Raw genomic sequence first — 13,287 nt, forward strand, 5'->3', positions numbered from 1 at the left:
ACAGCAAAAGATAAGAAATAGGAAAATTACTCGCTGAAATGATATGTGGCCGGCTTACCGAGTCTGCCGAGTAAGAAGTTGAAATTTTGAGCGTACTCCACTCGATCACTCCCTCATTTATACTAAAAAAATAGTTCTAATTGATGTCCTTCATCAAGAAAGACCAGAGAATAACGTCCTGGCAAACAAAAACCAAACATAACTTCATCGAAACCTCAGTCACCGCTTCTTTCCTGTCTTCCTTTTTTCCATCTCGACTTGAACTGTTTTGTTCAATGGCACACGTCTCTTGCAATAACAAGTAGGCCATATATTTGTCGCTTATTTTTTTTTTTTTGCCTCCAAGATTTACATTGTTTATATTTCTGTTTTACCGAATTTCAGTGAGCTGGCTTTCGAACTCGGTTTCAGTGTGAAGTTTGGGCCAACATGTTTGCCGCTTTTCGCCAGCCATCGCCCACTTGTCGATCTTCGGAAACCTACAAAATCATCCTGTTTCCTTGAAGATATACGCGTCCCTTTTGATTGCAAACAGCAAATCAATACTAAAAATTAAAAGCAGAAGACATCCCACTTAATTGTATATAAAAAGAAGTCCGTACAAAGTTATTTTTGGTGGAATCCGTGCTAAACACTCTGCAAGTTCACTGAAAGTCTTCATTTGCAATTTTTGTTTACCCTCCAACGCCTCGCTTTCATGACTAGGCACCAGTTTTTTCCCGCGTGTCCGCCATTTGTGAATACGGTGTATGGCACTCGGCTTCTGATAGTAAAATGCACTTCCGGTGGCTTGCACTTAAAGGGCTTCCGCCGTGACGTACTCTTGATGACGCGAGCAACTCAGACAAAAGCAAGCTTCCAAGAGTTCAAAAAAAAACTCATTAAACAAAACTTCAAAACACTTTATAACGGAATCAGACAAAAGCAATTGTTGAAATTTGGGAATTTAGCGATCAAACCATACTCTCTTGATTGAAATATGGATCAAGTCAGGGTCAAGTGAAAGTCTAAGTTTGAAGCTGTGAAAATTAATTCAAAACTGGACATAGTTAACAAACATAAGTTCAAAGTCAATCGTCCTCATCGCTGTCGATAACAATATATTCGACGCGTCCTTTCATTCTGGACAATTTCCACATTACCATAAAATGTTTGGAATGTGCACCTGCTGATGGATGCTATGTTTGGCACTGGAGAGGTGGAAGAAAGTAACGGATCGCTTGACTGATATTCTCTTGCTCGGAAGAAGTGAAGTATAAAAGTGTTGTATAAAAGTGTTGTATAAAAGTGTTGTATAAAAGTGTTGTATAAAAGTTTTCTGTTGGTTGATAAAATCGTCTTTGGCCTCATGGCTTTCGGCGATGCCCGTTTCATTTTCTGCATCAAATCAATCCTGACCTCGCTCGGAAAATGTTCGTCTTCTTCACCCATCTTTGAAATCTCAGTAAAAATTCAATCTTTTTAGCTTTTTCTGGTAGTTTCGCTATGAAGAATGAAAATATTCACATTTTTTTTTTCGCTGTTTTGGTTGCAAATTTTGAATTTGCCGGCTTTGCTCCAAAACAAAACTACACGGCTTGGACCGTACTGCAAAATCCCGACCGAGAAAGAACCAATCAGAGCGCACGGATTTGCCTAAGACTGGTTTTGCCATATAATAAAACTTAATATTTTTTACAATAAATTGCTATCATTGTTTTAATGTCAATGCCACTGAAAGGACCAAAAGAAGCATCTGGAAAAAGAAAAAAAAATTACATAAATTCCAAATGGAGTCATCTTTATATTTAAAGAAGGGATAATTATGTCCGTTTATTCGCGTGCTCCGAGAAGTTAACAAATTTCGATGAGTTGGTATGTTTCTTATTTGAACTGTCACCGTTGAAGCATTTGCACCGAATAGCCCACACGCAGCGCAGGTTTGAAAGTTAAGGAGGTTGACGTACAAAATTCAATTGATAGCCATTGAAATACGCAAGACATAAGCACAAATAGAAGTTATGAATAATTTATCTCCTAAAACATGAGTTCTAGACCCCCTCCAACTGCGAAAGAGCGCGCGTAACAAAGATAAACAATTATATCCTTGCAGAATGTTGTGCCTCTTGGTTTAGATTGTTGCCAAGGCATCGTTTCAAGGCCTGATGAACGGAATGCCGAATAAAGAAAAAGAGGTAAACTAGACTAGCGGCAATTTTTTTGCCGAGGAATCGGTCTGTCGTTTTTAATGAAAGCAACCGTAGAATGAGTTTGAAGGAGGACAATGATAATAATTTATCTCTGTTTTAAAGTTCCTGGTTGTGTGTTTAAGTTTTCTTTTGTTCGACTCTTTGCCCACAGAAAACAGAAAAAAAGTTATCTGACGAACAAGTCGCCGGTAAGTCGCTCCACAGAAAACATTTTTGTTGTTTAAACTACGAGACCTGACCACCAGTACAAAATTCCGACGAGCATATTAATTTAGAATATATCAATGTGTCCAGCGTGCGATAAATTAAAGTGAAAATTTGTTTTGTGTGTGTGTATGGCGGTGATCCGAGCAGTTACGTGAATAAAAGGTTAGTGAATAGAGCTTTCCGTGTAATTTTTGTCGGGAGTTTTTTGGTCTTGTTTCTCTACAAGCGAGAGATCATATTATAAGCTTTATGAAGAGCAAAATTTTCCATTTGTTTCAGAAGTCACTTGGCAAAAGCTTAGCAATAAAGCAATAATAAAAACTGAAAATAAAAATGATATCATTATTTTTCCGTTATGGGATCAAAAGCTAGTTGAGGGTACCCTTAAAGAGCAGTAATCTTGGGAATACACGTCGCGTCTTTAAAACAAGACGTGTCATCGAACTGCAAAGTCAATGTTCGAAGTATTTTGAGCATGGCGATTGAATTGTATGCAAAACATCTTAGAATAGGAGTGATGTTTATTAAAACAGCTCTATGCAAGCACCTGCTAGCACCTATCACTGGCATGACGCCTCAAATTAGATATTTAGTTATTCACTTGAAAAAACCTTTGTTTTGAAGCGAGTCCAAAACGTTTTGCTTGCACGAACTTGTTCCTCGTTTTGCTCCAAGAACGGGTTAAAAAAAGCTCTCCGGGAAAGAGAACCATATTATATTTTTCACTTTATATCGAGAATAATACTCGACGCCGTGCCAATTAAAAGACTCGACATAAACAAAGCTATTTACATGAACCGTCACGTTTAGTTTCAGGCGGCAGTTTTATTCTTTCTCCTTTAAGAAACTGATTAAAACATGAATGAGTTAATTTTAGTTCATGACGTAAATCGTATTTTATATCATATTCATTGACACAGACACAAACAATATTTCCTCATTTTTTAGTGAATACGGCCGCTGAAAAATTCACCTTGACTCTCCCTTGTATGTCTTATAATTACTAGGCTTTAATTTTTGGCTGACTGCGCCCGTCTGAAATGCGCTGAATAATGCTATTTGAAAGTAATAGTAGTTTCTTTTAAGCCACTTAGTTCAGCCATAAAAAAGATAAAATTCGGACAAGGCTAAAAAGTGAGAGCAAATTAAGGATTAGCACAGTCGGCTAGTGCGCTGCCTAATCTGGCCATGTCCACACGAATGCGGACATTTTTGGAAGAGCATATTATTTATCAGGATTCGTGTAAAAGGGACGTTAAACCGCTCTGGTGACTGGCTTCAAAACAATGCGGTTTCGGTGTCTGGGATTCACTGCTTTCGTGTGGACGAAAGGCCGATTCCTGTGAAAAAAGTATTGGGTTTCAAAAATATAATTCAATTCATGACAACCGAAGCAATTATCAGGGGCACCCAAAGACAATTTTCGGAAAAATATCTGTTCGGAAGACGATTTGAGATCTAGAATTTTCGGAACATTTGTTGTAAAATTTCTCGTTGCCTGCTTCTCCTAGGATTTTCGAACATCTAAAATATGGTATAATTGCCTATTTTTAACCGATTTTTACCCTAAAAAGGTCACCTAGAATTTTCGGGAGCCTTTTTTCTGGCTGAAATTTTCGAAGTGGTAAGTTTTGATCCCTATAATTTTCGGATCACTAGACTTTCAGCTAGGAAATCCGAACAGATGAAAAATTTTTAGGGGATAAAAATATGCCTTTATCTACCGTTTAAATACCAAAATACGTTTAACAATGCTATGTTTTAGTGGTTTTGAACTATATTCTCGTCGGGTGCCCCCGCAATTATCGACCTATCTCTATATTGCCAATAATATCTAAACCTGTGGAGAGGCATGTTGCACGATCTTACCTTGACTAGTTAACATCAAACAAGCTTTTACACAGTAAACAGCCGGCCTATCGTCCTAATCACTCTTGTGAGACTGCACCGTTCAATTCTCACTGACAAAACTGGCTTAGAGCCATTGACTCAAAGGAACTTGTAGGTACAGTACTCCTCGATCTAAGTAAGGCTTTTGATCTGGAGGATTACATTTTATTGTTATTAAAAAACAAGAAGTATCATTTTGCTAACACATCTCGTCAATGGTTTCAATCTCATTTATACGATCGATAACAGCGCTGCTGTATCAATGGATCATTTTCTGATGCATTCTTTATCACACGAGGTGTCCTACAAGGCTCTATTTTGGGCCTCGTACTTTTCTAGTTGTACATTAGTGATCTTCCGCTTGGTATATAAGAAAGCTATGTAGATATTAATGCTGAGGACACTACATTACGGAAGACTGGTACTGATCCTCTAAGTATGCAGCATGGCCTTCAAAGCAGTCTCATTAAAGCAGATCACTGGTTCTCCCGAAACAAGATGATGCCAAATGCAAAGAAAACAAAAAAGTAATGTTACTTTTTGAAACTAAACAAAAGATTTCTCATTGTGAAAATCCGGTGCCGAATCTCTGTTTGCGAAGCACCAAAATTAAAGAAGCTGTCGATGAAATGCTTCTTGGCGTGATTCTAGACAAGCATCTTGACTGGGCAAATGATATTAATATGATCACCAAATTTATTATCTAGGTCCAGCGTACTTAAGAGGGCCAAAAAAACTCTGCCCCTTCCGCTTAGGGAAATTATTATACAATGCTTTGATTAAGTCAATATTAGAATATTGCTGCTCTGTGTGGGGAATTCCTACGAATGATAATTTAAGTTAGGCTCCTCAGAATTCAAAGGCGCTAGCGTTGTGCAAGACTAATTTTGGACACAAACACTCATTCTCTCTTGTGCCAGCTCAGTTGAACTTCTTAACAAGCTGGGCTGGATCTCCATTGATGATATCATAGCTATGAGGAAACTTTGTATTGTGTTCAGTATCAGTTCATGGTAAATTTCCTGATTATTTCGATCATAATATTTGCTACGTCAATACCAGAATTAATTTTGAAACTAGAGCGTCAATTAATATAGAACTGAAATCCGTCCCTTTTTTAATACCAAGACTGGTCAACGTATTCTTGCAAGTGGCCCCGGCACTTTGGAATGATCTAGCTATATACAAACATTAGGGGTCTAAGTAGCATGGCCAAATTTAAAAATGAATTAAATAAACATTTTTAGTTTGTAATTTTGAAAATGACCATTTTACTATTAGCAGAACTTTTAAACTTTTATTTTTTTTATTACAGATTATTGTTAACTCTTTCCTAAAATTGTAGAATTAATTCTATTTTTTGTAATTTTTAATATTTTTATATTTGTATCTGGACTACAATGAAATCTAGTAATTGTGTTATCCATTCAAGTCCTTATTATTATTATTATTATTATTATTATTATAAATATCCGCATTCGTGTGGACGTAGCTTCAACTCTTCCCTTTCGAGTCGTAAAACGGCTAGAGCACGAAGAAAGGGGGGTAAAATGAGCACAATGCCGGCCTCAGCTTGGTAACAGCCTAGTTAAACGAATTGTTACGAGTTTTTACCGTCGTAAACTATGATAAGGACCTTACCCATTACCTATTTTAGAGTGAAGTACAACTAGGAGTTGGCCGAAACAAATGAATACGACGAGCCCGAGTCAAGGCCGAGTCAGAAGACCGAGTCAACACGACGACCTCGGCAGTGGAAACGACACTGGACAAGGAAAGCACTTGCAATGAGTTTGTCGCGTTTATTTTAAGTCGTTCAGTTTATAAAATGTAGGCAAATTTCCCTGAAGTTAAATTCTCATGGGCCCTATCCAAGCAAGTTCAAAAAGAGAAAGGAAAATTCATCGCCGTGTCTCGATCACGTCCTCCACAAAACGTTGCATTGGGACCGGTTTCTTGTCGTAGTCAGTAGTAACAAAATGTGCACGTGATGGACGTGCAGTAATGTTTTTTTTTTTTACTCCTAAAACCAATTATTTTTCCCGCTCTAGTTACCGTCGTTGTCGTGGTTGTCCGCTTTCCGATGCTCGCGCGTTCTTTCAAGAATCGCTCCGCTCACCACTCCTGAGGCGGTGGAGCTTTTTGAAACGTAGGGGAGGGGGGGGGGACGCTCATCTTCTACTTAGCCAGACGCATATCCCTACTCAAATTTTCCTAAATGTCCTTTTCGTTGTTCGTTGGTACAAGCAATCTTCACAGTGTCTAATGTGTCCGTAATCGATTTGTGACAATGCATCAGTAGGTAGATCATTATCTTCAGGCGATCCTGCTTCATCGCGCTTCTTTGGTAGTTCTTGAGTCGTCTGAGGGCAGAAAATGTGCGCTCTGAAGTCGCAGATGTCACAGGCATTGTCAAATACATCGGTAAAAGTGTTTCTCGGCACTAAAACGTGGAGGAATTGCCCCCCCCCCCCCCCTTCCCTAGGGTATAAATCATTGTCATGTAGCAGACATGCAGCATCAATTAAAATAGCCATGTAAATTTCTTTCGTTAGTTGTAACACCCATTGTAAGACGTGGCCTCTTAGGCCAAAAAGTTTTGCTTTATTTTTCGCGAATTTGGATATGGCTTAACTTTTGGGTGGCCCTCTTTCCCGAGTTTCAAGAGGTTTTGTAGGGCGTGTATTTATAGTTTTTACTTTTGATGGGATACAAACTGTGTAAGTGAGTTGAATCAGTCGTTTTTATAATTTTTCCGCTCATCGTCCGTTCCTTCAAGTTGCTTATTTTTCTTCAAGAAAGTATGAGTTAACTTAATTTATCCATTTTTCAATCAGTTTTTTGATTCATAAAACGGTAAAAAAGAACGATAAAATCCGACTTTTTGGAGTAGTCATGACTCCATTATCAAGGGAAAATGTTTTTGGTCATGCAATTACAGCATTTAAAGCGATGTGGCGCGAAAATCAACATAACAGGGTGCGAAGATTATGAAAATACTTTCGCACGAATTGAGTCTGATTGCACGTTGAGATTTGATTATTTTTTGATGTCACATTCTCTTCGTTCTTTGGTCATAAACTATTTAGGGGTGTTTATTGAGAATATCTTATAAGCAAAATTTGTCGAAATTGGCGAAATCATTAAACTGTTGTGTAAATGCTAGGTTATGTTTTGCGCTTTTGAATTTGCCTCTCCCGCCTATTTATATATACCTCCTGCAAAAAGTGACCATTAATTATTTTATGTGTGCACATTATTGGAGGCACACCGCGGTGATTTCCTCAACTTGCCAAGGTGAACAAGTTTAGTAGTTTTCAAAAGAGCTCGGCAGGACAAGGCGACCTTGTTCTAGAACTATTCTCTATGACCGTTGGATAAAATTAAACTTTCGTTCAACAAACGGCCTCTACGTATTGTTTTCCTAAAACATTTGTAACGGAGCCATGGTGATCTCTTGGTACAACTTAAAAACCCGATCTGTCACTGACAGTCGATCTGCGAGCGACTCATTTTTATCAAAAGTGTTTAATTAACTAATGGATTTCTTGAATTTCCCCTTTGTCAGCTAAAAACAAAATGTTTATTTTCCAATATAACTCCCACTGAATCTCGAACGAGGTCTGTTGCTTTGATTGATTGCGTGAAATGCTTTAATTGACGAAAGTGATTAGTTTTATGAACGAGTCCATGCACCACAAAGATGAATACTGAAACGTCTACCAAACAGTGGAGCGGGAGCCAAAATCCTTCCCAAATGATGTCTGGTACGTAATTAAGATTATCTACTGACTGCTGTTTATGATAAGGGTTTATATTCAGACTCAAAATAAACCGATTAATGATTCAGATTTATTCGAAAACTCGCTCATATTAATATTAGTTTCTTTCTCACGTTTGGGTTATAATAAAACTCCGGATTTTTCGAGTAATTTATTGGAACCTGCGTTTTATATATGGCTTTAAAGCTAATTTTAACTGGCTTAGCCTCCAAGCTTCGTTTTACCGATTTCGTACTGAAATTAATGATAAAAATCACGTTCAGGCTGAAATGTGAAATCAAATTATTCTACTTTTAGCTATCTTCCAAACATTTCACACTATTCAAACTTTTGCTTGTTAGTAATAAAACCTTATTACCCAAAGTAACATGTAGTGTAAAATGTCTTAGCTTAATCTTGTTACTTTTACCTATACATTTAAGTCTATAATTATGTTAACGATAGGTAGAGGGTAAAGGTATTAGGTGCACACGAGCCAAAGGCCCACACGGCCGGAACTTATTTCCGGTTTCCGTAGCATAATATTGCTACTCCCCCCTGGACGGGGGGTTACCCCCCAAGCAGTATGTCGCCTGTACCCATTTATACACTTGGGTGAAGAGAGACAAAGTGGAGTAAAGTTCCTTGTCAGAGGAAACAACCCGACGGGCCAGGCTTCGATCCCGGACCTCCAGATCCAGAGTTCGAGGTGTCAACCGCTCGGCCACACACGCCTCCACAATGTTAAGTAATGAAATATCGAGCCAGATCACCACACTCACCACAGGGGATTTTGATAACGCTCATAAAATTAATGGCTTCTAAAGAACTCGTTTACACCGGTCCGGATAAACGGTTTGAACCGTCGATTTTTTTACATGTGCAACCTGTTTACACGGAACCGTAGAAATTCTGTTAAAGATTGCAGAACTGTTTACACCGTCTATTTAAATTTTTACACACTTTGCTTTTAAAAACCCTTCACCGGTTCCGTGTAAATGAAATAAAGACGAAACCACCCGGACCCTTGAGTAATGTCCGCACGATAAACACTTGTCTTGCAAGAAAACGATTTACTTGAGTTTTACAAATAGACTACAGTTGGAGGTAAAGTTCTTTCATACGGCAGAGATTTTTTCCTGCTGTCCCTTTTTTGGTCGATATCTGCACAGTTGACGTCATTTGTAGAGTTATCAGCAAAGATCTTCAAAATTTAGCAAACTTTAACTGGTTTAGATTTAACTGGGGATTTAAAGGGGCAGTGTCTCGGCTGGCTTGTTCATTTGGTCTTTATCCTTTTTTTTTATTTATTTAATTTGTTTTTTGGAGGGGCGAGGGAGTCAACCCACCATTATATCAAACGTTACAAACAACAAAAATGAACTTTGAAAAACAGGTATACTATTAACAATTCAAACTTTCGGAGAACCACAATTGCAATCCGTTTCAATCTTCTACAAGTTCGTCCATCCTTGCATGCTTTTGTAACTTTCTTGTTGCAGTGAGCAGAGAGGTCTTGTGCCTCGCTTTCATGTCATAAAAACACATATATAATGTCCCGGATAGCAGGAACGCCCCCTCCGCAAAAGCTGGAGAAGTGACACATTAAAGAGTCACATTAAGCATAAAACCATTTATTTCTTTCAGAAATAAATTTCCTTTGTATTTGTGTCATTTACCTTTACCTTTACCTTTTTAATGTTGCTTCTATTTTTCACTCAAGGACGGGGATGCTTAATTTGGACGTGCGTCGATTGATTTCATTTAGAGCAACAATTATCTGTGCTCAAGACATCTACTAAATGCCAATTTTAGTTCCTTTAATTTCCTTTCCAGAGCTTCAAGAGGCATTCAGTTTGTTCGATAAAGATGGCGGGGGCTCGATATCATACTCCGAGCTTGGTGCGGTGATGCGATCGTTAGGACAAAATCCAACAGAGGATGAACTCAAAGAAATGATAGCTGAGGTGGATGAAGATGGTATGATAATTGCGGTTGACAATTGGACTGCTTCCTAACTTTAATTTTTTCATGGGGATAAAAAATCGAGTATGGCGGCCATTTTCCCTGTCTTTTAAATTTACCCTTCTTCACGCAAGCTAATTGCCTCATTTTCATGTTAAACTGACCATCGAGACATCATAAGCGTTTTCCCGAAGTTTTCCCTTTTCTATAACTTTAAAAAATGCCACCCCAGGCCCAGTGTCCTCGTTAAAAACTAAAATTCGTTCCAAGATTTTGAAATATTTGTTGTACCAGCAAGGACTACGTCCTTAACGAGATTAATGGATGCTTATTACATCTTCATTCTACTGCATATTAGGGACGTACATTATTTTATAAGTGGTCGGGATTAAAATCTTTCTTCTTTTGACAGGAAATGGGGAGATTGATTTTGAGGAGTTTCTTCAAATGATGTCCAAGAAAATCAAGGAAACTGATACGGAGGAGGAAATAAAAGACGCGTTCAGGGTTTTCGACAAAAATGGAGACGGAATGATAAGCGCGCACGAACTGAAACAAGTTATGGCGAACCTCGGCGAAAAACTTACGGATGAGGAGCTGGATGAAATGATGAGAGAAGCTGACACCAATGGGGATGGACACATTGACTATGAAGGTAAATAAATTGTTACAAGCAAAAACATCTGATAAACCGAGGGAAATTGAGGCGGGAACAATTGCTGGTTTTCACATGAGGTCGTCAATATTGAAACTAAATAAACTATCGATCCTTCATGTTTTTTAATTTCTTGAGGTATAAGAGCAGATATCTTTTAATATGCCATGACGCTTCCAAATTTGTATTGCTAAAAGTCTAAACTCTTTCAGAGCATATTTGCTTTAAACTTGAGGTAATACCGCTGCTCAAGAACGCAAAATGTCCACTTCCGGTTTACGTGCGTCGCTCAAAAACTTCTTTGCTTAAGCTCCCGGATGAAACCATCTTATGGGCGTACATTATAGCAGAACTAACATACTTCAACGTCTTTTCGTTTCACAGAGTTCAAATTTTTAATGATGAAATAATAAATCTGAGTGAATGAAAGCCCCGATAAGCTGGATTGAAGACAAGTTATCTTTCGACGTGCCAGGAATTCTGGAAATTATTGCACTTGTACTGGATGAGTGCTACCTTGAAGCAGATCAAACGCAAATGATGAAGAGGTTATGTTGTGGACACATTTAACACGCGCTACTTACTGAACAGCGCTTAGAATCCTGCTGTAAACATAATGCGATCACTTTGGAGTAATTAGAAACCTTTCCGAGACCTATAGATTCTAGGGCGAGGCGGCGACTACGAGGACGATATGATAAGATACAATGGAGTGCACGCGCGTGAACCAGCGTCATTTTGGCGGGAAAAAGTGATAACCGTCGTAATTATACTACGGGTTTGAATGAAGTAACGGAAACAAGTTATCAAATGTTAGAAGTTTTATCATTTTGAGCGAATCAGGAGAGAGAGAGCTTATTACTCCCCTAAATAAAAATAATTGGCAAACCTATCCGGGGTGTCTAAATTTTTAGAAAACAGAAAAAAAGGCCTTAAGTTAAATCTCGTCCTTGTCAGTCTTCATCGTTCTCGAATCCAAGGGTCTCTGTTTTTCGGAACAGACCATTTGTATAAAGTATTTTACCCTTATTTTGGCCATGCTGATCATATTATATTCACCAACGTCTAGAATACTGTAAAGCATTTTCTTAGTGCTGCGTAGCACAATTATCTTGTACAGTAAACACCCGCTAAAAAGAAATAGAGAATATTACATGGCCGCGCGGAGATGCAAAATTCTCTTCGAGTGTTGAAAATTTTTTTTTCCAACTCCAGAAGAGAAATTTCGTATCTCCAAGCGGCCATGTAATGTTCTAGTTATAATATAAACACCAATGAAATACCAAGCCATTTCACTTTAATAGTTTTTTGGTGTGAAAGGCGCGATTAATTGTGTAGCCATAGCAACGGTGATCTTTTCAAAAGTGAAGATAACAATGTTATTTTCACGTGTGAAGATATCGTGTTTTCGCGCGAAAGCTCACCTGGTATTTCATTGGTGTTTATATAATAAAATAGGTTCTTTTACTTTGGGGTTCTTATTGGCAATTTAGACTACGTAGGTTTGTAATTAAGTTCTTAATTTTTATGAAGGAGATATAATAGATTGATGATTACCATAAAAAAAATATAGAAATTGGGTTAGGTCCTAGAAAGTACAGTATTTAATCAAAATTGTAAATTATTATATCCATAACAAATCTGATTACCGAATTTTTATACAGTTTGGCCAAGAGCCTTGGTTTGGTGCAGTATGTTCATGCTATACTTATAAATTAATTTTACAATCTCAAGGTTACACTCCTTGGTTAAATTGTTTATCATAATTTAACTGTATCCGCCTGGCACATAAAAGAGCCTACTTGATCTTGCTTGTCTAAACAGGTTCTTGTACTTTTGCGAATTAAATTGGCAAATTTCTGCTAGGAGATTCTTAATCCTCTTATTCGGGGGGTGTTTACTGCATTGCAAATTCAAACTCATATTCAGATTTTAGACTACTTTTTTAATTTCACTTCATAATGAAGCATTTTGAGCTTTTGAAGTAGCTAGCTTGTTTGATGTTATTTTTGACATTGTAATGATATTATTTATATCGTTTTTAATACAATCAAGCAGAGTGAAATTTCTTCGACTAGAAATACATCAGATCATAGTATATGCAATGTAATGGAAGATTTATTAACATTCCAAACCTTTTTAGATTTCATTATTCCAAGAAGGTTAACTTTTGAATATTTAAATTTCAGCAGTAATATTGAGCAAAGCGGCAATTTCCTTAATATGCTGGGCTTTCATGAATTTATCGAAATGAACCGAATTCAATTATAATCGTTTATTTATATTATGGCGTCCTGGCATCACAGTGAGCTTCATTTTCTTTATTGAGACGTTTCGGTCACCGCCACTGCAACATATAAATCATCTGCACATAACTATGTGGGCACGAGCCCATAATCCGAAGCGAGCAACTCCCATACTAGGCCTATGTCACCGTGTTTTTATGGACCGGTTTATTTTTAGACACATTTTAGGGAATTTTTTCCCGCGAAAATAAAATCTCCACCATATTTATGAGCCCATTCGAAGTATAAAGGGAAAACTAAACAACTATTGTCAGACTATTGTCATGAATACAAGAAAATACTTAAGGGGCTGACCATTTGACTTTTGAGAGGAG

At 37.7% G+C, this 13,287-nt stretch overlaps 1 protein-coding gene across 1 annotated transcript; it reads left to right on the plus strand.

Annotated features, from left to right (window-relative positions):
* Positions 1–2,029: 2,029 nt before the first annotated feature.
* Positions 2,030–12,532, plus strand: LOC140944154 (calmodulin-alpha-like). The gene is made up of 5 exons (XM_073393283.1): positions 2,030–2,174; positions 2,341–2,377; positions 9,884–10,027; positions 10,425–10,667; positions 11,052–12,532. Exons 1-5 carry the CDS (start codon positions 2,145–2,147, stop codon positions 11,075–11,077), a joined length of 480 nt encoding a protein of 159 aa, XP_073249384.1. The 5' UTR covers positions 2,030–2,144; the 3' UTR covers positions 11,078–12,532.
* The last annotated feature ends 755 nt before the right edge of the window (positions 12,533–13,287 follow it).

This window comes from Porites lutea, chromosome 7 (genome assembly GCF_958299795.1).
Source record: "Porites lutea chromosome 7, jaPorLute2.1, whole genome shotgun sequence".
Lineage (NCBI taxonomy): Eukaryota > Metazoa > Cnidaria > Anthozoa > Scleractinia > Poritidae > Porites > Porites lutea.

Excerpts from the sequence above, each read along its gene's own strand:
- LOC140944154 (XM_073393283.1), top strand. The coding sequence starts at position 2,145 with ATGAACGGAATGCCGAATAAAGAAAAAGAG. Across the intron at positions 2,378-9,883 it reads ATCTGACGAACAAGTCGCCG|AGCTTCAAGAGGCATTCAGT; the intron begins GTAAGTCGCTCC and ends TTTCCTTTCCAG. Across the intron at positions 10,668-11,051 it reads TGGACACATTGACTATGAAG|AGTTCAAATTTTTAATGATG; the intron begins GTAAATAAATTG and ends TTCGTTTCACAG.